General features: G+C 54.9%; 2 protein-coding genes across 15 annotated transcripts; one reads left to right on the top strand and one right to left on the bottom strand.

The window, feature by feature from the left end:
* Positions 1 to 1,717: 1,717 nt before the first annotated feature.
* Positions 1,718 to 13,106, bottom strand: DNAJC22 (DnaJ heat shock protein family (Hsp40) member C22). Of its 13 annotated transcripts, none has more exons than XM_070271324.1 (4): positions 12,970 to 13,106; positions 5,293 to 6,250; positions 3,895 to 4,076; positions 1,718 to 3,360 (listed from the first exon to the last, which is right to left on the bottom strand). In XM_070271324.1, exons 2-4 carry the CDS (start codon positions 6,130 to 6,132, stop codon positions 3,345 to 3,347), a joined length of 1,038 nt encoding a protein of 345 aa, XP_070127425.1. In that variant the 5' UTR covers positions 6,133 to 6,250; positions 12,970 to 13,106; the 3' UTR covers positions 1,718 to 3,344. The 13 variants fall into 13 exon arrangements, with proteins under 13 accessions (XP_070127425.1, XP_070127427.1, XP_070127428.1 ...); XM_070271326.1 differs by lacking the exon at positions 12,970 to 13,106 and adding an exon at positions 11,780 to 11,894; XM_070271327.1 differs by lacking the exon at positions 12,970 to 13,106 and adding an exon at positions 7,466 to 7,489.
* A 3,987-nt stretch (positions 13,107 to 17,093) lies between these two features.
* On the top strand, positions 17,094 to 22,168 carry C1QL4 (complement C1q like 4). 2 transcript variants are annotated; one of them, XM_014740815.3, is made up of 3 exons: positions 17,094 to 19,125; positions 21,307 to 21,446; positions 21,992 to 22,168. In XM_014740815.3, the coding sequence occupies exons 1-3, from the start codon at positions 18,589 to 18,591 to the stop codon at positions 21,996 to 21,998; spliced, it is 684 nt and encodes a 227-aa protein (XP_014596301.1). In that variant the 5' UTR covers positions 17,094 to 18,588; the 3' UTR covers positions 21,999 to 22,168. The 2 variants fall into 2 exon arrangements, with proteins under 2 accessions (XP_014596301.1, XP_001492004.2); XM_001491954.5 differs by lacking the exon at positions 21,992 to 22,168 and having other exon boundaries at positions 17,783 to 19,125; positions 21,307 to 21,598.
* The last annotated feature ends 478 nt before the right edge of the window (positions 22,169 to 22,646 follow it).

Genomic DNA, 22,646 nt, shown 5'->3' with positions numbered 1-22,646 from the left:
GAGTTGTTGATGGAATTGCTTGACATCACCACATGTACTGTGCTTAAAAAGTTACCTAGAATCTAGAAATAGTTCAATAAAAGGTTATTGTTATTCCTTAAAAAAAAAAAAGGCTGGCCTACACCACTGGCTATTAGATATATGAACAGATGTCTTCTGTGGGTGAGTGGCTAGTCTAATCCTGGTAAGGACTCAATTTCAGTACCTGCTCACAGGCCAGGACAAGAAGGAAGATTAAATCCAAACAGTTTCATCAAACAGTCTTTCCTCCTAAGAGGTAAACATTCTTTAACCTCTTTCTCACTTCTCACCTAGCACCCTGGCCTATACCCACAAAGCTCTCTCCGGTGGAAAACTTAATACCAATCCACACTAAACTGACCAATGGGGTTAGGAGTTGGGCAGCAGACCACCCATGCTGTAGCACTTCCTAAACTATAAATACCTCTGCTTTTCTGCATCGAAGGACTGAGACTCTAGATGTCAGAGCATGCCCTCCCTAATTGAAATGAATCTGCCAAAAGATGACGGGAGAGTTCTGCAAGGAGGATCTGCAGGTGAGAAGAGCCATCTTACAAGCAGTTCCCCGTTTCCTTCCCACAAAATTCATCTCACTCTCAGAGTTGTCTCATTCTGAGACCTTCTGCTATTACAACTGGCCCAGAGGGGTTCTGCCCCATTTTAAAACTACAGCCTGAGAAAGGCCAGACCCAAACCACTTCCCTGGTTCCCCATAAACCGCTAAAAAAGGGTGGAATTTTCTTTTCTTAATTATAAAACAAGACAGTCTAGAAAAGAGTTAGAGGGGAGAGGGACTACCTGTAACCCCACCACCACAACACAATCCACCATTCCTCTCTAGTTCTTTCCAATCATTATTTGTGAGCATTTATGCAGTGACTTACAGGACCAGGAGGAAATTTTTTAAAAAATACAAAATACACTAATACATTCTAGGAAAATTCAGCTGTACAGGTAGAACTTTCCTTTTATACCAGTTAACTCACTAGACACTCAAGTCCTATTTCTTTACATAAACTGAAAAGGGGGTAAGGAGCTACTAGTTATATCTGCTCACTCCACAAATGCTAGATCACAGCAACCCTTGAACCCTACCATACTATTATCTCAATTTTAGAGGAAACTAAAGCTCTAAGAAACCCAAGATCACATAGCTAGAAAATTGTGGAAGCACAGTCAAATCCTAATCTTTCTGACTCTAAAATTCACACTCAAAGTCAAAAGACAAGTCAGAGACTGGGGGAATATCTACAACACATATAACAAAGGATGACAGTTCCTAACAAGCAACGATACTAACAAAATAGATTCAGAGAGACAAATAGGAACCCAAGGTTTTCAAAAATAGGCAGATGATATGATCAGGCAATTCACTGAAGAGGAAATGCAAGTGCTCAATAAACATTTGAAAAGATGCTCGACTTCACTAGGACTCAGAGAAGGGCAAATTAAAGTAATTAGATACTGTTTCTCACCCATCACCTTGGCAAAAATTTAAAAGAGTGATAACAGTCCGCGCCAGTTACAAAGAAAGGGACACTTTCTTACACTGCTGTTGAAAGTGTAAATTGTTAAAAATCTTTTCCAGAAGTTCCCTGATACAATATCAATCAAAATTTAAAATACACATTCTGTTTGACCCTACATTATCACTTATTGGAATCTAGCCTCAAAAAAACAAAAAAGCACCAGTACACATATTTAAAGGTATTTATTGTAGCATTGCTCGTGTTGAAAAAATAGAAACTGCTCATCAATAGTTCCCACTTGAATAAATTAAAATATATCCATATTTTTGTAACAAAAACTCAATAAAATTTGAGAACAGTAAAATAATTTTCCAAATCAAGTAAAGCCCCTAATCACTCTTTTGTCTTTTTTCTTATAGACTATTTTTAATATATTTACACTTTGCAGATGTAGTACTACATATCATGTTAATAAGTTACTAATTAATAGCCTATGAAGGGGCCCACCCGGTGGTGCAGCGGTTAAGTGCGCAAGTTCTGCTTCAGCGGCTGGGGGTTTGCTGGTTCGGATCCCGGGTGCAGACATGGCACCGCTTGGCAAGCCATGCTGTGGTAGGCATCCCACATATAAAGTAGAGGAAGATGGGCACGGATGTGCGCTCAGGGCCAGTCTTCCTCAGCAAAAAGAGGAAGATTGGCAGCAGATGTTAGCTCAAGGCTAACCTTCCTCAAAAAAAAAAGGCCTATGGAAATGCCTCATTAAAATTCCATGTGATAATTGAAATTGTTAAGTACTTTTCAGAGAAAATGTATATCAATTTTTGGCAACTTTAAAAACGTGTGAAAGTTAATTTGGTCTTGAAATCATGGTATATAAGTTCATTGGCAAAAAACTTTTAAAGTTTTTTTATATATGAATGCAGAGAAAATACATCTACAAATTTCATTCCTCTCAGTTACTCAGACTATTTTTTTAATCTATAGGGAATACTAGCCAAAATAATTCTACTTTTAAAAATATATACTACTCAGAGTTAACTTCCAGAAAAAAAGAAAAAGTGTGAGAAATGAACACATGAATAAAGACAAGCAAGAAAGCTGATTAAAGGTACATAATTTTAGCATCATAGACTGTTTCCTCCACACTTGGCTAGTTACTTGGTAATTAAACAAGGCCCCTTAAGATGCTCAAGCTGCTGGTTCCCTATGGTTTACCCAGAGTCTCCATAAGGGCTTATAAGATATAAAATCATGAATTTTTCCATGAGTCCCCATAAAACAATGTCATCTGTCCTTTCGCCAATACCCCAATGCACTCTATTTACACTTCTCATGACATTTAGTTCAAAACACTGAACAAGGCAGACTGTGATATCTGTGTACCTGTGTTATTATTCCCCACCAGACTGTAAGCGACTAGGGAGCAGGGTTTTTAGCTCAGAATCAGATCCCAAGTTTTGGGCAGACCTGAGAGTTCAGCCAGTCCAACCCTTCATGTAAAGTGTAAGGGCTCTCCACAACACTCCTCCAAGCAGAAGAGTCTGTGATGGGGGAACTACCTCTGCCCCACAGCAGCTTGTTCCTTCTTGGGGAAAGTGTAGCTCCTAGAAAGTTCTCCTATAAATGGAATTAAAATACTTTTATTGGGGCTGGCCCGGTGGCACAGTAGTTAAGTTTGCACGTTCCGCTTCGGTGACCTGGGCTTTGCCGATTTGGATCCCAGGTGCGGACATGGCACGGCTTGGCATGCCATGCTGTGGTAGGCATCACACATATAAAGTAGAGGAAGATGGGCACAGATGTTAGCTCAGGGCCAGTCTTCCTCAGCAAAAAGAGGAGGATTGACTGCGGATGTTAGCTCAGGGCCAGTCTTCCTCAAAACAAACAAACAAACAAAATACTTTTCTGAAATTTTGAAATTTAACCCCAGACTTACCCCTTGGTAATCCAGAGAATAGATCAAATCCCTCTTGTCACAGAACAGCTTGTGAAATATTCAAACTTTCATATTTTCCCTTCAATCTCCTAACTCAGTTCTTTGTACGTTAAAAAAAAAAAAACGTTAAATAACCTTCCTCCATCACTCATCAAATTACCAGGAGTGGGATAATGTGGGATATTCTCTAAAAGACATTTTATTTGTTTTATAATATGTCCTTCATTTCACTCTCTGGTTTAAAGAAAAAACAGTCAGGAATACAACAGCCAAGAATTTAAAAATTCAAAACAAAAATACATTCTTCCACCATAATAGCTTTCCCGCCCCTTGAAGGTTTTCTCATCTCCACTGCAACCACAGTCTTTTTAAAGCTGTTGGGATGCCCTGAATGGGCAAAGCTGGGCTGGGACAAGCTGCCCGGCTCTGCTAGGAAGAGTCCATCCTCAAGGGAAAGTTTCTTCTCACCTCGAGGATCCCCTGGGCTTCCGGGGCTGACTCAGGACTTCATATGCAGCCTGGATCTCCAGGAAGTGCCTCTGAGCCTCCTCTGTCTGGTGCCGGTTGTGGTCAGGGTGCCAGATCTTCACTAGCTCCCGGTATCTCCGATGTACTTCTTCATTTGTTGCCCCCTCCGAGAGACCCAAAGCCTTAGGGAAACAGAAGCTAGCAAATGAGAACCTCCTAAGTGGTCAGGGCACCGGGGTCTCTCTCTGCTCCCTTGCTAAATCTGGCTGTAGTATCTCCAGAATTGGCTTCTACTTGTCCATGGGAAAGATCTAGAGCCTCAGATTAGAATTCCAGACTTCTGAAACATGGGCAGGCTCTGGATCTCATGGCAAGAACCAGGATGTGCCTTTAATCACAGCTGCCCATTTTCCAACCTGGGACTTCGCACCCCTGTCAAGACCTCTTCCTTGCAAGAGAAATGAACATATATGTCCACCAAAGACATGTACAAGAATGTTCATGGCAGCTTTATTCAGAAAAGCCCCAAAGTGGAAACAACCCAATGTTCATTAACAATAGAGTGGATAGGTAAATGGTGGTATATTCATAGAATGGGACACTATACAACGAAAAGTGAAAACAATTGACAACTACATGCAACAGTATGGATAAACCTCACAAACACAATGTTGAATGAAAGAAGCCAGATACAAAAGAATACATATTGAATGATTCCATTTATACAAAGATCAAAAATGGGCAAAACTGTGGGGCTGGCCTGGTGGCATAGTGGTTAAGCTTGCACGCTCTGCTTTGACAGCCTGGGGTTTACGGGTTCGGATCCTGGGCGCAGACCTACACACGTCTCATCAAGCCATGCTGTGGCAGCACCCCACACACAAAATAGAGGAAGATTGGCATAGATGTTAGCTTAGGGACAATCTTCCTCAAAGATTGGCAACAGATGTTGGCTCAGGGCCACTCTTCCTTAACAACAACAACAAAAAAAGAATGGGTAAATCTAATCTATAGATAGAAGTTAGAATAGAGGTTCCCTTTGAGGAGAGGAGTATAGATTGGGAAAGGGCATGAGGGAACCTTCTTAGGGCTGGAAATATTCAATACCTTGATCTGAGTGGCTGTTACATAGTTCTATATATCAAATTAATGCACTTTACTTATGTCATACCTCCATAAAAAGTAAATAATATACACATATCATTTTCCCACTCACTATTAGAGCCTCTGCACCTTCACCTTCGCACACAGAAGCCCAAAGAAGCCAGGACACCCTTCTGGGGCCTGACCCAGCACATGCGAAAACAGTACTTCCACATAAGGGGGATCAGCTCCAATAAGGCTTAGCGTAACTCTCGGACCGGTCCCAGAAAGGAATGAGAAGGAAGAAAGCCTTACCTGGTAAGCCAGCTGACGCTTCTCGTCCTGGAAACTGCGAACAAACTCATAGAGCTTCTCCCACTCCTGGAAGTAAGTGCTACTGAAGCCAGGATCCCCCACCAGCAGCCTCCAGACTCGATAAGGCAGAAGCAAGACAGATTCCATGAGGCGGCCAAGGAGGGGGAAGAAGCTGAACCAACTCAAGAAGGAGTCAAGGGTCTCTGCCACATAGCTGAGGGTGGCAGCTGTGTTGCAGAGGGCACTGTATGCTAGCGGGCCCGTGAAAGCAAGGTAAGCCAAGCCTAGGCGGTAGAGTCGCACACTGAGAGTCTCAGAACCAAATGAGGCTTTGTAGCGGCGATGCTTCTGGGCTGTGATGCTGGCAGCCAAGCTGATGGGCAGGATGGCTATGGGGCGGCCATAGAAGAGAGGAGAAGTAAGAAACGCCGCCCCTAGAGTATTCTTAAAGTCTGAGGTCTGGTTGCCAACAGCAGCCACCAGCAAGACTCCTAAGCCAATCGCCAGTGGGAGGCCTACAATATAGAAGTTGGCCATGAAAGAAAAGCTAATGAGAGCCACAAGGCCAAAATAGATGCCCACTATCATCTGGGCAGCAAAGCGAATGAGACTCAGGGGGGGTGTCCTCCGTCCTGAGCTCTGCCTCTGCCCCTGGGCTCTGTTGGCCTGAGCTACAAAGCTTGGGAGCTTCCAGAACTCCCAGAGCCAGCCCACCCCGCCACCCCCCAGGGTAAGCATCCAGAGCAGTGCATGGCTGTCTCGTCCCAGGTACAGGTGGTGGAGCCCAGCAGGGCCCCCTACAGCCCAGAGGGCATAGGTCAACAGGAGCCCCTTGGCCATCCTCTAGAGAAAAGGTTTCAGAACAAGTCCAGCGGCACCTGATGTTGCTCAGAGTGTAGAAATCTGGGATCCTCTGTGAGAATCATGTCCATCATGGCCCCAGAGTTATCCTTAGACCCTAAGAGATGGGAAAAAGCAGTCATAAGATTACACTCAGGTCCTAACACAGTAACCATTTCTCCTTCCAATATCAGTGGAGTCCAGATCTTCCTGAGTGAACCTGAAATGCTGGTTCTCCCGTATCCTTCAGTCTAGCATCTCATTTCTGTTTTTTTACAACCAAAGCAACTCGATATTTAGGGGAGAAGAATGTTTTAAACGCTTTCAGTTGAGTAACTGAGAACTCCGCACACGGGACAAAAAAGCAAAGCTTAAATTTCAGCCCTCCCCTCAGACCACTGACTCCCCCTCCTCCCCAAATGACCCATGAGGTGGTGGGGGGGGAGTGAATAGGAGTGAATACAATGCCCTTCCAAGTCCTACACATTTTGAAAGTCCCCTGCCCCACCCCCAACTCTGACTATGGCTGCACTCAGACACCTGGCCAAGGTTTTAGCTCCTCTCCAGCCTCCCGTCTCTCCAGGTCACGAGTCAAACTTGAAAGAGGTCTTGAATTCCCTCCACTTAAACAGCTCAGGAAAGCTACATTTTGATCTAGACCCTGGCACCCCATAATTCAACCACCTCCTTCCAGGGCAGACTTGGAAAGTCTCTCCAAAGCAGCCAGACGAATCCCCAGAATATCAAACCAGATGCCAAAGGTGTACCTGCCAGTCTCTACTCTCTGCGTAGTGTGGGCCTCAGGAGTCAGCACCCGCTAGCCCCTGGGTGAGCGGCCGTACCTGGGTACCCCGGCTCCCGGACCCCGGCGGATCAGTCATTTCCTTAGACCACAGAGTCAAAATGGCCCCTCTCACTCCGCTCCCACTGCCATCCAAATGGACTTTGTCTTTCAGTGTTTGCTTTGTCACGGAAGTCAGGCCGTCAGGGCCAGGCCCCTCCCTAATGCCCTCCCCAGGCCCCTCGGATCACCTTCCAGCCTCGAGCTCCTCTCGCCCACCCTCTCGGATAAACTGTCTAAGGTTTTCCCGGCGTATCCAGCCTCCCCAGGCTCTAAGTGACAGGCGCAGCGCCCCGCTCCAGACCGAGCACACCTGCACCGCGGCACCACAACCGCCAGGTGGCGCTGCCGCTTACGGCCGGGCGGGTCCCCAGACTCACCTTGTCCAGTTGCCCCGGCAAAGCAGCCGAGGGCGGTCCCCTATAAACGCAAAAATAGGCCCTTGATCGCCCCTTTCCACCCCTTTAAATGGGAGAGTGACTCCTCCCTCACCTCGGTCTGCACTCTCTTCTCTCCCTACTCCGTTGCTCTTCAAGACTGCCTCAAATGGCTCCATTTCCAATTCCTCTAAGGCAGAGTCACCCACGGTCAGGCTGCAGAGAGGGGACCCCTCCCCGAGTTTGCCTCACTGCCCCACCTCCAGGCCTACCAGTCAGGGGGTACTACATCTAGACCTGAGCCTAAGACCTGAGGAGCCTCCCAATCCAGCGGGAGCCCCAAGTCTGCTGTATCCACTGGCTGTGGCGAGGAGAACCAGGAGCAAAAAGGGGTTGGGGGTGAGGGGCGTCCCACCAGGAGAGCGAGGCGCAGCCCAAGAGTAATCTGCCGTCCTCCCGCCTCGGTGCTGGCATGGAGCTGGGATGCAAGATGCCTTCATTTCAATGTCCCGGGCTCCAATCCTGGTTCTGCTATGTGACCTTGGCAAGTCATGCCGCTTCTTGGGCCTCTTTCCGCCTCTGTAAAGGAAATGCTTGGATCTCCAGCGTCTCCCAGCCTCCACTTGGGGTGGTGTGGGCCTGGGGGGCTTCACCCATGTCGCCTCCCTGCAGTTGGCAAAGAGCTTCTGTTCCCTCCACACCGCCAGCCCCCTCGGTCCTTATCCCGGCCAGGGGAGGGAATGCGGCTCGCCGAATTGCCCCTTAGGGCTCACTGAGGGGCCAGGGCTGGGAGGGGCCCCAAAGCGACGCCGGAGCCACCAGCTGGGGGCGGGGGCGGACAGGGGCGGTGAATAATGAATGAGACTTAATTGGGCCCGCAGTGCGTGGCGGCGAGCTAAGCTCGGCAAACAGCGCGGGCGGCGGCGGCCGCCGCTGGACAAACAAACTCGCTCCGGGCGCAGGGAGCGGGGTGGGGGAGGCAGCGGCGGCAGGGGGAAGGGGCAGGCCGCCCGGGCCCCTGGGCCGACGCGCGTGGCTAGCTTCGAAGCCCGAGGAACCCAGGAGCGCGGGGCTGTGCTGCCTCCCAGAGAGTGGGGGTCGCGGAAGGGGCTCAGGGCTCGATCTCAGGAAGCCAGGACTGGAGAGGAAGAGAAGAGGCTTGTGCGATGGGAGTCAGGGGCCCAAGGGCGACACGAGCCCGAGGAAAAGATGGAGAAATGAGTGGAGGGCGGAGGAGAGGGGGAGAAGTGAGAGAGGAAAACGCGCACCAGAGGAGGGGCTGCAGCGGGGTCGGGGCGGGAGAAGAGCCGTTACCGAGAGGAAAGGGAAGAGCGATGGAAGAACAAGCGAAGGGAGGCGCGAGGGGCCGGGAGAAGACGAACTGGATAAGAGTCAAGGAGAGGGATGGGAGGTGACCGGAATGAGAACGACAGGGCGCCGGGGCGGGCGGGAGGCACCCCTGCCTCCGCCTCGCCCCGCCGCGCTCCCGCCCTAGCGCTCTCTCCAGCCGCCCGCACTCACTTTGTCACAATTACGGGGCCGTCACTCGGCCCGGATTGTTTTCCCCAAATTGTTGTTCTATAAACTGGCGCGAGGTGGGGAGTGGGGGGAACTGACAAGCTGGAGCGGGCGGGGAGGGTCTGAGCTGCGGTGGGGGAGCTGGAGGCGTGTGTACCGCCAAGCGGACCCGGGGTGGGCAGGTGAATCCAGAGACTTTGGGAATTGTGTTGCTGCCCTAGCCGCGTCGCTTATCCCTCTTTTAACCTTCCTGGCCCTTCTCAGCCTCGGCTGCCTCGGTCTCCCCAGCGGAGAACTGCGAGGATTGGCGGGCAGGGGCGTCGGAGCCGGTTGTAGATGGGGCCCAAACTTCCCTGCTCGCTCCGTTCTCTTTTGTTCTTAACTATCCTCGTCTCTGGAAGAGGGGGTCTATTCCAGCTCAGCCGTCCCCAGATCGCCCTCGGGTGCCTGCTCCCCCCACCGCGGCCGTCCAGACTCCCACCCTCGACGTGCCTGGGACGCCCCCTGCCCCGCCCCGCCCTCCAGCCCCGGCTCCTCGCCGCTCGGTGACCCACGCCACCTTGCTGTCCCTCAATTCCGCAAACATCTGTTGCGCGCCCACTGTGAGCCAGAGCCGCGCCAGCCTCCCTCCCAACTCTCCCCCGCCACCCTCCCCTTCCCGGCCCGCCCGACCTGTCGGCTTCGTGACAGCCGCCGCCGAAGCCCAGGCCCCGCGGGAGCGGCCGGAGAGGAGCCGCCGCATGGCTGGCTCCGACACCGGCCTCCCCGGCGGCTCCAGGGGCAACGGAGGGTGGCGGCCGCTGAAGCGAGACCGGAGCCGGCCCGCAGAGTTGGCAGAGCTGGGCGGGGGAAGGGGGGAGCCCCTGAGCGGGCTGGTTTCCCGGTCTCTAAGGCCTGTTGGTCTCCTCATTCCATTGCGCTGGGGTTCGGCCGGGGCCGGGACCCGCGCTCTGCGAGGTGGGACGCCGTTGGCTCCCGCGCCCCCTCCCCCCATCCGGGTGATTTACACGCGGGCTCGGCTCAGCGGCCGCTTCCCAATCAGGAATATCGACCCCGGGCGGGGCCCCCGGGCCGCATCGATCCCTCTAAGGCTCAGGATTTAAAAATGTCAAATTTGCCTTTTCCAAGTGGGCGGAGGGTTCGGGGCCTGGAGGAGGGCGGCTTGCGGGGGGTTGGGGGTGGGGGTGGGGAGGGCGGACAGCCGGGCAGGGTCCAAGGTGCCTGTGCCCTGAATAAGAAGCGACCCCCCCTTCCCGGGCCCTGATACTGCGTGGCCATCCTTGGGTTGCAGTTGCCCCTGGAAGGGGGCAGGAAGGTAGCCCTACTCCTTTTCCCCATCCACATGAGCCTCACTGGTGCGCAGGGGTATTCCCAGAGGGAGAACAAAGAGACACCTCTAAATGTAGGGAGACAGATTTGGAAGAGATCCCTAAACGTGGAGACATGCAGACACAAGGATGGGTGCAGAGACAAAGGTCTGGAGGCTCCAAGAGATACCCTAGCTATGAAGAAGAACAAGTCAACGGAAGGGTGGCTGAAAGACACAGTGAACAAAGCAGGGGACCAGAGAGCCAAAATCACCCCAACTCTCTGCCCTATAGACCCAGGAGATTCAGGCCTGGGGAGGAGGCCATGCTCAACCTTTTGGTGTGTTTGAGAGTGAGGGAAGGGAGTAGAGACAAAGCCAGGTGATGAAAGAGAGTTGCTAGGGAGGAGGAATTAGATTATCATTAGCATTATCCTCCCAAGGTGTCAACTAGTAACTGGACCTGAGATCCAAAAGGTAAGGGTCCCAGGGGCCACTAGCCCTGGCCCCAAAGAGGTGGGCTCTCTTGTGGGCCTGATGGTCTGCCCCTTCCCTTCTTGAGATCCACCTCCTCCTCTCTGACCACCACCTGACTGGGGAAACCAGATGGGTTGGAGACCACACTTGTATTGCAGACTGTTTGTATATGCGATGGAGATTGTGTGTATGTGTAGGGGTGTGGACTGTAGAAAACTGGTACCACTTCCTTCCCCAGGACTCAGCGACTAAGTCTTCAAGATTTTGTGGGGGGAAAAAATTCCACTACTTTCAGGAGGTCTGGGGAAGGGACGATTTGAGGGGGGGGTGCGGGGGGGGGGGGGCAGGTGGACGAATGCAGTTGTCCAGACCAGCATTCTCACAGTTAAAATCTCTCCCCCGACCCCCAGCAGCACACCTCAGCTGTCACCGTGCACACTGCCATTTCCTACAGAACTGGAGACAGAGAGCTGACAGCAAGTGGTGTGTTTTGGGGGTGGGCACAGAGACAAGCAGGGAGAGGTGGCGGCTCATCCTCAGACACAGGCAGCTCACACGTCCACTGACAAAATCAGGCGGACACATCCCTAACACTGACACTCACAGTCACTGGTCCCCACTCCCGATCCACACCCATCAATCCTTGTCACACACAGCACCTCTGTGTGGGCAGACACGCGCAATTCCTCCCAGGTCAGGCTGAAGCGCCTAGTCCTAAGGCCTGTCCACATCGTTTCTTGACATCTTAGACCTTAAATCGCCTAACCTGAGAAAGGGCTTAGGTCCCGCCCCCCTGCTCCCCAAATTCTGCAACCAGAACCCTCCTACAGCTGAGAGACCGAGCTCAAGGAAGTCAAGTACCAGGGTCCAGGGGAAGAATCGGGAGCTGACCGGGCGTTGGGGCTGTTAAACGTCTCCCTTTCTCTCCCTCCTGCCACTGGCCTCTTTCCTCGCACGTCCACTCGAGGCCCGCCCGGTCCGCCGCCCGCCTGTCAGGCGAGTAATGAATGCGAGCTCCCGGCCGTGGGCCCCCCCCGGAGTCGTTCATCACTGCCAGCACCGCCCACCTCTCTGCCTCCCGCCCGGAGGGCCAAGCCAGCCCGGCGACGAGGGACCCACTCCCCCCACCTCGACCACTAATTGTCAGATTGAGATGTTGATTTGTCAGCTGGGAGGTAGCGCCGAAGAATCCGCTGTAAAAACCCGAAGTCCTTGAACTTCTTCTCGGCTCCATTCGGGTTTGCCCAGCCTTGGAGCTTTTCTGGATTTGATGTGGATGGGTTGGATTTCACTTAAGAGTCCTGGGAATAGAAGCGTAGTATCATTCTATTCCGATAGGAGGCGCATCAGGCTACAGCCCCTCAGTTTCCCGAGGGGGCTCGTCCCGGCCGCAATTCCCCTTGTGCAGACCTGAGGCCCTAGAGCTTCGTCCCCCAGTCTCTCAGCAGGCGGAGCCTGGGCCACCATCCTTCTCTCTCCTGCGGCTAGAGTCCCCGCTTCTGCACTGGAAGTCCCCAGGTAGGGTTCCCCAGGATGCCTTCAGGGAACGCCCGGGGCCATATCCTGCCCTCTGTCCTCTGGGGGCCTCCAGCCTCCCGTAGTCCCGCCGTCCTCCGTTCTCCCGCAGGAGGCGTCCCTCCTGCTGCCCTAGGTGTAGGTCCGCCCTTGCCCTGCCCTGGGTGCCTAGGCTGCAGTCCCACACCCGGCCTCTCCCCATCTCCGGCCGCCGAGCTCCCCGGGAGGCGAGCTGAGTGACGGGCGGCCAGTGATTATGCGGAGGGGGGAGCGGGGTGCGCCGCGGGCGGCAGCGCTGACCCTTCACATTTCCGATCCGCCGGGACCCTCATCCATCCGAAGCTGCTCTTTGTCTGGCCGCCTAATTGCCGGCGGACAGGATGGATGGCGGGACCGACAGCCGCGGAATCCCTAATAAAGGCCGCGGCCGCCGGGGAGGGAGCGCGAGAAGGAGGGGGAGCAAGAAGGAAGGGATGGAAGGAGGTGGGAGGAAGCACCGGGCCGCGGCCGCCAGCTCACAGCCGCTGCGCGGGGCGCACACGGGAGCCAGGCCCGCCTAAGGTGCGGGAGCAGGAGTCCCGGGCCTACTCGAGTCAGGGCGCGGAGTGGGTGGGGCTCGTTAAGTCTCCTGCTTTTCGGAGAAGAGGAAAGAGCTAGGGGCCCCGGACTGAAAAAGCATCCTAAGGCCGACCCCGCTTAGCCGAGCCCTCGAGGCTTCCAGTTTGGCGCTGCCCCCCGGGCTCCGGCCTCTCACCAGCCGGGGCCCCTCCCTCGGCTCCCCGCACCACCCCTCCTCTGCTCACCTGTCGGTCTCCCAGCGCGGGATCCAATATCCCAGCGGAGAAATGAGGGGTCTGACAGCTGTCTGTGCGGCCTCTCGCCACATTTCATTAACTGGAGGCTGAAGCAGGCTGACGGTGGGGACGAGGGGGGAGCAAAAGGAGGTGGAGAGGCAGGCTACGGGGAGGAGACGCACCTGGCCAAGGGTCAAGGGCTGCGGAAGTCAGACAGCAGCGCGCTCGCTCTCTCCTGACAGACGCCTTGGAAGTAACCTTTACCACCTCCCTGGGAGCCAGGAGCCAGTCTTCAGCCCTGTGGGCGCTGTTGCGGCCCTTTGAACCCGTTGCTGCATGGAGCTGCGGTGCCGGGCGCTCCGTGCGGCGGAAGAGCGGAAGCCCTAGGCCTGGGGGCTCACTCACCCTCTCGCCCGCGGCTGAGGCCTGTGGACCCTCTGTGCCAGGGGACAAAGCTTGCAAGCTCTTGGGGCATGACCGTTCCCCCACCGGTTGTGGGAGGAGGAGAGCGACCCTCAACCCTCTCGGTCAGCTCTCCTCCCTTTCGCCTCTTGAGCACATTTTCCTCCGGTTCGTTTCGTTATTTTCTCCCTCTCTTTTCTATGCCCCCTCCTCCTCCGGCTAAACAGCCCTTCTCCGCAGCTAACTTCGGCCTGCCGACATCCTTTAGCTAACAGTTGAGCACCTGTTGGGTGTCAGGCTCCATAGTGCTGAGGGTGGAGGATGGGGGACACACTGAGTCAAGGCCCTGCCCCTTTGGCCTCATTCTTAAGTCTCCCCTGAGACCCATTCATATCTCACTCCCCACTCCTGTCCTGCTTCTCTCCCCCATCCACTGCCTCCACACCATTTCTCTTCTCCAGGGCACTGAGACAGAAGCCAGGAGATCAGAATTCCAATTCTGGGGCTGCCACTTACAGGGCGTTACAGCACAGGCCATTTCTCCTTTCTAGGCCCCAGTTTCCTCATCTGTAAAATGTGGAGACACTATATCCACCTCTCAGGGGTGCTGCCAGGATGCAGCGAGAACTTGCGTGTAAAAGCCCTAAAGTACAGTAAGCCCTTAATAATGTTATTTTCCTTTTCGTGCTACCCCCATCCTCTCAGGTGGGCAAAGTTCTTTTCTATTCATACTGGGGGTGCGGTACCAGGCAACCCAGGCTGCCTCCATGTCTATGCAATCGTCGATGTGGGAGCTGAAAGCCAGAGAGTGTGTACAGAGTCGGGGAGAACCACACCATGAAAGACACTGAAAGGCGAGGAAGCAGAGTGTGCTAGAAAAGAAAAGAAAAAAAAACAAAACCCACTTCCTTAGATCCTAAGGTAACATCAGCCAGCTGGTTCCTCTCCTCTTACAGATGAGGAAATTGAGGCTTGTGGAGGTTACACTGCAAGTGGCAGGGGCAGATCGCACTGCCAGGATCTTCCCTCTCATGAGCCCCCTGTTGCTCATCTTCTCACCTCCTTTCTTCCCTTGAGAGAGTCTGGGTTACTGACAAGGAGTGTGGGAGAAGGAACAAAAAAAAAGAGAACCTTCAAGGAGCCAGGACCTTTCCTCTAGACTCATAAAATTTTAACAGGAAAACTTCCTCAGAGTAGAAGGTACACATCACATGCAAATCATATGCTAATCACATACTAATCCAAAGTCTGGTTCTCAGAACTCTGACACACACCTAGCTGTAAGCCCTGGGGCAAATTTGGGGGAGGCCTCTGGGTTCCAGGACAGGACAGGACAGGTGGTGATGGGTTCCATTAGGGTCTGGTTAAAGAGTTAGGATTCATTTTAGGAGTAGAGAGGAGTCAAGTCTATAATTTGGGATTAGGGTCAGGGTTAGTGCAGAGTCAAGGGTAGAGGTTAAGGTAGGATTCTGACTGGGTGGTGCTTTTATTTACTTTTTTATTATTATTTTTTTAAAGATTGGCACCTGAGCTAACAACTGTTGCCAATCTTTTTTTTCTTTCTGCTTTATCTTCCCAAACCCCCATGGACATAGTTTTATATCCTAGTTGCAGGTCCTTCTAGTTGTGGGATGTGGGAGGCCACCTCAATGTGGCCTGATGAGCGGTGCCATGTCAGCGCCCAGGATCTGAACCCTGGGCCGCCGCAGCGGAGCGCGTAAACTTAACCATTCCGCCACGGAGACAGCCCCTGGGTGGTGCTTTTAAATAGGGGAGCCTAGCGGACTCCTTAAAAGCTTCCTCTCCCCTCCCATCCCCCTATCAGCCTTGTCCCCACCTCCACTGCCCCTTCTATGTCCTTCAGCATACCCTTCTTTGTCTATTTCCCATACCCAACCACACCATCTCCCTGGGGCCTTCCAGTTTGGCTGCCTAAGCAGCTCTGGGTAAATCGTCCCAGACCCCACACTGGGCCCCACTATTTCCTCTTGAGCCCAGACACTTGACTTCTGGCTCCAGGAGCACTGGCTGGCCTTGACCCTACCCAGGTCCCTCCTCGACTGAATGTGACAGCTGCAGGGGAAGCAATAAGGACCTGGTGAGCTGGCAGCTTCATTCCAGAGCGTGGGGAAAGAGCAACAGAACATGAATAAATTCATGGAGCTGGCCCCTCGGCTCCCTGTGAGCCAAGCCTGCTCCCCCCACCACACACAACCCACTGCTGCCTGCAGCCCTGCTGGTCACCGCAGCTCACAGCCTGGGCTGGGGATGGGAGGAGAAGGGAAGCTCCCGAGAGAAGAGGGCTGGGACCTGGAAGGGGCTGAGGTGAGGGGCTCAAAAGGAGGGCCTTGGTGAGTAAGAGAGTGGGGTGGGGAGCCGAGAGAGCTCTGGTGACTGAGGGATGGGAGGGGAGAGAGGAGGAGGAAGGAGACGGGTGGTAGGACCTGGGTTGATGGGGCTTAAGGATGGGGCAGGGGAGGCCCGTGTGAGCCCCTGCCTGCTCTCTCCTCTCTGATCCATCCATCATCCAGCCTGGGGGAGCAGATCTGGAATTAAACATGCAAGGGGCAACATGGCCCTCAGCCCCCCGAGGAAGACAAATGGCGACAAAGACCTTGAATAAAATTTGTATTTATGGTTGGAGGAGGAGGCCCCTCCCCCACTGACTGCCAACCCTTTCTCTCCTAACCCTTTCAAGCACACAGGGGCCTCTCTCCACACAGGCCCAGCCCCGGCAACCTCTTTCTCCCTGTCCCATTGTGGGCTGGAAGGTGCAGGGAAGGGGAACAGGAAACAAGAGATGAGGACATCACCTTCCACCCAATAATCATGCCCCGGCGTGCCCTGTGCCCACCTTTTTACACAACTGATTCCTATACATTACAGTCTTGGCTTATCCTTATCCTAGTCTCAAAGAGCTCCTTTGCAGCCGTCCACCTGCAGGGTCTCCAACTCCAGGGACTCATCCCCACTTTTGCCCCAGTCCTGGAGTCCCTTCTGCAAGCCTCTGGCCCTGGGGTGCCTATGAGCAAGAAATTTCCGGCAGAGGAGGCTAGACCCTAAGGAATGATGCAGCCATTAGCTTTTTCCCTGGACTCTGACACCTCACAGAGAGGGATCTAACAAAGCTTGTGTTCCCTCCGGGTCAACAGAATGACAGACACAGTCACCTCTCACAGGAGGGTGCCTAACACTTAATCTGCATTTTGGTTATGTTAATTTGCATAACTTCAAATCCCTCCCCCAAACATTTATTATGTGGGGTCCTACTTCTCTGGGTTTCCATCTAACCACAGACCTTTGAGGAAGGGAGAAGGGGCAGAGATCCTGGGGCTGGACAAGGTGTAGGACTAGGGCAGGGGTGGGGCTGGGCTGGGCTGGGCAGGGCAAGTGCGACTAGAACTGCGTTCTGACTATTTCTCCCCAGTAGACTGTCTAAACTCTTCAGTCCTGAGATAGGAGGGATGGCATTCCTGGGGTCCCACATTTAGGGACTAAGAGGAAGACATATACAAAACCTCCCTTGAAACAGCCCTCACACACACACATGCAACGACAACACACAATCTGCAATCCCACTCACCCAGGGACACACGAGGCCGGGGTCCCAAGGCCATGTCCACACTTGCCAGCACACTGTCACAATGCACAGGCCCAGAGCCTACCACTCTGCTCCAAGAACCGCCCCGCCCCCGCGTCTTCCCCACAGTTGATATGTCACATTGGAGTCCGAACACGGACCTGGGTGTCTCTCTGCAGCGCGCCATTTACATTTCTCTCTCGATCTGTCAACCTGTCTCGGCTCAGTCTCTCTCTCTCCGTCTCTGTCTCTCCCTCTCCCCCTCGGGGGCTGTCAGTTAGTCTCTTTCCCAAGCTTTGTCTCTGTCTCTGCGTCTCTATCTGGCTTTCCGTCTCTTGATTTCCCTGTCGCTCCTTCTCTGCTTTCCTGTCGGTTTCCTGCTCGCTCCCCAAGGCTGGTCTGCTTTCTCGCTCTCTCTCCTCCCTCACTCACTCGGCTGCTCTGCGCCCCCCAACACTGGGGGTCGAGGGGACGCGGGACTGGAGATCTACCTTTTTCCGTTCAGGCCACCATGTGCCAGTTGAACCCTTTACCGTATGTTCTTTGGTCACGGGCACTGCGGGGCGTGGGGTGACGAATTTCTGTCTTTTCTCGCCCTTCTTGTTTGTGGGCTTCTCTTTGGGGGAGGAGGGTTCTTTTTAGCCCTGGAATCCTTCTCCGTCCTTTCTGTGTGTGTATCTCCACCCCTTTTTATCCCATCGCTGTTTCTGGCTTCTCTGGGCTCAGGGAATACCACACTCGGGGAAGAGGGTGAAAGTAAGGATAGGGTGGGGGCAGTGAATCCCTGCAGAACCGGCTCAGAGCGGGGCAGGAACCGAGAGGCTGGATGGACGCGGGTGGGGGCCTTTGCCTGCCCCGCCCCCGCGCTTCCCGCTCTGGGCACCAGGGGTCGCTCCGCCCCCCGCCGCTTATAGAGGCTCCCGCCGCGCGGCGGCTCACACCACCCGCACCGCCGCCCCGGGAGGGAGGGGAGAAGGTTGGGGACGCAGAGAGCCAGAGCGCTAGCAGGAGAGAGACGAGGGACCAGGGCTCTAGCAGGGGCTGGGGCAGCGGCGGGGGTCGAAAGGCAAGTCAGTGCTCGCCAAGAACCAGAGCGCAAACCTGTGAGGAGGTCGCGTCCGGTGAGCGCCACCCGCAGCGCAGAGCCCGGGACGTCCAGAGTGCGGAGAGTAGTCCCCGCTCCGGCCGGGAGCGATCCGTCTGGGTAGCCGGGGACCCAGGCGCCGCCATCCTTGAGAAAGCAGCTGTCCGGAGAGCAGGCATCCTAGATCTGTAAGAAACCAGCCGTCCGAGAAGCCGCTGATTTCAGGCACCCGGGAGTGTTAGGCTGAACAGGAGGGTAATAGAGGACCGCGGGTTCTGAACCGTCGGGAGCTGCCTGTGGCCCAGCCCACGGGGGGACCTCCGCCTTGACAGATTTGGGGAACAGCACCGCTGAGGCGGGAGCCCTCAGGGGCGGGGGGGCCGGGCGCAGCCGTCGGGGGGTTCCCAACCCAGGCCCGAGCCCGGCCACCGCCTCTGGGGCCCGAGGAGAGCCCCGGGCCTCAGTCGCCATTGCGCCCAAGAGTGAAGAGGATCTGCTGGCCCTGGCCGCGTCTCGGCTGAGCCGCCGAAAGCGGGTGGCGGGCGCGGCCGTCGGGGTGGCCATGGTGCTGCTTCTGCTGGTGGCCATTCCACTGCTGGTGCAGAGCTCCCGCGGGCCGGCGCACTACGAGATGCTGGGTCGCTGCCGCATGGTGTGCGACCCGCATGGGCCTCGAGGCCCAGGGACCGACGGCGCGCCAGCCTCCGTGCCCCCTTACCCGCCGGGCACCAAGGGAGAGATGGGCCGGCGCGGGAAGGCAGGTCTGCGAGGACCCCCGGGACCGCCAGGTCCCAGAGGGCCTCCAGGAGAGCCCGGCAAGCCAGGTCCCCCGGGCCCTCCCGGCCCAGGCCCGGGCGGGGTGGCACCCCCTGCTGGCTATGTGCCTCGCATTGCCTTCTACGCGGGCCTGCGGAGGCCACACGAAGGTTATGAGGTGCTGCGCTTCGACGACGTGGTGACCAACGTGGGCAACGCTTATGAGGCGGCCAGTGGCAAGTTCACCTGCCCCATGCCAGGTGTCTACTTCTTTGCTTACCATGTGCTCATGCGCGGCGGCGACGGCACCAGCATGTGGGCGGACCTGATGAAGAATGGACAGGTGAGATGCCCTCTCCCACCCAGCCCCAGATCCACCCGGGCAGCTTTATTTCCCTGCACTCATTACACAACCCGAACCCCTTCCCCGAACACCGTGGCTGAATCCAGGAACGGCCGGCTGCCAAGAACTTAGAAATCACTTCATTTAGTCAGAGGAATTGGGGGCTGAAGAAAGGAAACGACCAGCTCAGGGTCTCATGGAGCATTAGGAATGGTGTCAGAATTAGAATTCAGGACTCAAAATTTAATGTCTCTGCAGCTGCTACCTCAGACTCCGACTATAGGCAATCGTACACCAAACCTCTTTGGTGTCTTTCCCTGCCAATTAACATCCTTTCTCGTCCGGTCGTGAGACACCCTCTCTTTCGGGGTAGCCCTCCTGGGCTTCCAGCTTCCCAGCCTGGCGATGGGCGAGTTACCTGGAGTCTTGCTCCTTCGAATTAGAATGGAATCCTGGTCTCAGGCAATGGACAGTTGGCAGCCATTCCCATGTGGGGACATTCAGCTTGGATTTTTGAGGAAAAGGTAAAAAGAAAAAAAAACACTCTCTCATTTGCCAGGCAGGTCTGTTGCTAGCCCCAGGGCCTGGGGCTAGTCTACAGCAGGCCTTACCCTGTGCTGATAATACTGAATCCGTAGGCAGAGGTGGGAAATGGTAGGGCAGCTCAGGGGCCAGCCAGGCGGCTTGAAGGAATGGATTTGGAGGAAGAAAGAGGCAAGGGATGGAAAGAGCAGAAGCCTTGGGACCCCAGCCTGGTCAGTAGGCCCCACATCCTCCCTGGCAACCTCTCCGCGCCAGGTTCTGCTGCTCTCTGCCCCTGTGGTCAGATCAGAGTCACTGCTGCCTTGGCTTGGGACAATAGTCCTCAAGGACTCAGCTCAGGACTGGGACACGCATAGAAGGAGCAAGAGGCCGCAGGAGTGGGTGTCGGGGGAGGTGCTTGGGCCAGGCAGGCCAAGGGGGGGGTGGGGGGCGGGGTAAGGTTGGGGGTTGGGGCTGAGCGGTGACCTCAATGCCGGGATGGATAGGGTGGTGTTGACAGGGCGCATCAGGCCTGCTGTCTGGCTGTCCAAACCCCCGTCCGGATATGGCGCAGAGTTCTCCAGCTCCCAAGACCCGCAGGCACTGGACTGGGGTCTCCTCCCGGCAGGGCCGCCCCAGGAACCCAGGGAAAGGGAGTGAGCGTGTATGTGTGTCTGTGTGGGAGTGAGATAGTGCATGAGTGTAAGGGAGTGTGCGTGTGTGCCTGATGCGAGTGTGTCTGTGGGTGCGGGGTGCGAAGGTGTGAGAATAGAGCGGGGTCTATCTGCGTGTGGCGCTGAGTATGTGTGTGTGGTCTGTGTCGGGTATCTGAGCGCAGAGGGGGCGAGGCTGTGTCTGAGCGTGTAGGTTTCCGAGGGGGCGGGGGCCGCGCGGCTCCCACTCAGTATTCCGCGGCGCGGGCGCTGCGGCCCTGGGGATGGTAAATAGTGATTAGAATAATGATGAATAATTAATAAGTTAATAATCAGCCCCGCGGGACAGCAGGAGGGGGAATGGGGAGGGGGCTGGCGGCCCGAGGCGACCGGCAGCAGCGAGGCCAGAGGGGAGGAGAGGCCTGTTAGTATGGAAGGCGACCCCCACGTCGGGGCGCCAGCAGGCGGTAGGAGGGGAAATAGGCTCCCGGAGGCAAGAAGGCATCATTGCACTTTGCTATGGCCCGGCATTCTTGCATACGCAGAGACACACCTGAGCCCTATCACACTGGGGGAAAGGAATGCAAGTTTAGGGGTTCAGCTTCTTAGAAATTTTCCTACAGGCAATTTTTATTTTTTAAATGGTAATCGCAAATCCTATATAGCATTTTATATGTGCAAAGCACTGTTCTAACACACTTCACGTGTAACAACTTATTTAGTCTTACCAACCTTATGAGGTAGGCTCTATTATTATCTCCCACCATATAGCTCAAATTGAGGCCCAGAGAAGGCATGAAACTTGCCTGAGTCACACGGCTAGTGAACGGCAGTGCCTGAGCAGCTCAGGGATCTCCTGGACTCTCCTTGTCCTCCCCAGCCCCTGCCGTCTGCTACCCTCACCGGGCCTTCACATGCCCAGCTGCACCTACTGGGCCCAACCCCTCTCATCGCTCCAGCCCCACACAGGACATGAGTGAGTTGTTCTCTTCTTCTCCCTCACTAGGTCCGGGCCAGCGCCATTGCTCAGGACGCGGACCAGAACTACGACTATGCCAGCAACAGCGTCATCCTGCACCTTGACGTGGGTGACGAAGTCTTCATCAAGCTGGACGGGGGGAAGGTGCACGGCGGTAACACCAACAAGTACAGCACCTTCTCTGGCTTCATCATCTACCCGGACTGAGCCGGGCCCCATCCCCCGCGCTCCCGCTCGCCCTGCGCCTGAGCTCCCCTCCTCACCCACCTTCAGCTGGCCCCACCCAAGGCGCCACCCCAATCCTTTGAGAGCCTGGCGGTGGGGCCAATCCTCCCACTCCCGGAAGCGGCCTTAATGGGCGGACTCTTGGTGCTCCGGGGTATAAGTGGCTGGAGAGTGGAGGAAGCCAGGGTGGAGAAGGAGCAAAGGGGCTTGGGAAGGGACCAGTGGCATCCCTGTCTGCCTGTGAAAGCCGGGAGGTAGAGAGGCCACGGTCGTGGCTTTCCTCTGCCGGTAGCTGGGGAACAGTTTCACTAGCTAGAGCTCAGAGCCACTGAAAGCAGAAGGGAAGCCCTGGCATCTTGGGAGGGAGAGAATAGAAACAGGAGCCCATCTAGGCGGGAGGAGAGGAGACACTAGGATGGGGTAGGCGCTGGTCCTGTCATGACAACCTTCTCCTGCCATCCCCTCCTCCCCTCATGTCTATTTTCAGGCTCTAAGGTCTGGCCCTGGAAGCCTTCCTGTGAACTGGAGGAACTAATGAATTCTTTCCTAGCATTTAGAACTCATTCTGTACAGTCCCCATTTCATCACCATTTCACCCTCATCTGGGTTAGGCCCTGGGGCTACAGCTGCTGTTGCCTCTTCGAATAAAGTGAAGTTGGAGAATGTGTGTGCCTCCTAACTTGGTGCACGGAGTGGGCAAAAGTGGCTGACCCAATCCCTCACTCCTTCAAGGACTCCCACCGTGACCATCACTGTCTGCCAAAGCCTGCCTCCAGGGGAGAAGAAAAGGGGAGTAGCTTAGGGCTTCTACTCTGCTATGGAAAGAAAAGGGTCTCAGCCTCAGGACAGCTTTGAGGCCTTACATTGTAGGGAGACACCAACCAGAGTGACACTCACAAGGGAGGATTCCAAAGACACAGGTCTGGTGCTTCTGCTTTCTGCCTGATGCAGGGAAAGAGTTCTAAGAGGAGCTCTAGGGGCTACGGGAGTAGCTGGTGGTTCCTGTCAGTGGCAGTGATCTCCAAGAGCTAGGAGAAGGGCAGGCGGTAGGCCCACATTTGCCCCCCAACACACTCCTAGCGCTTGCTGAGTGGGATGACTTCCTCCCTTCAGGACAGCTCCTAGGTGAGGGAGCCTAGGGC

Source organism: Equus caballus, chromosome 6 (assembly GCF_041296265.1).
Source record: "Equus caballus isolate H_3958 breed thoroughbred chromosome 6, TB-T2T, whole genome shotgun sequence".
NCBI lineage: Eukaryota > Metazoa > Chordata > Mammalia > Perissodactyla > Equidae > Equus > Equus caballus.
The sequence above is the reverse complement of the archived record's forward strand: the minus strand, read 5'-3'. Positions and strand labels throughout refer to the sequence as shown.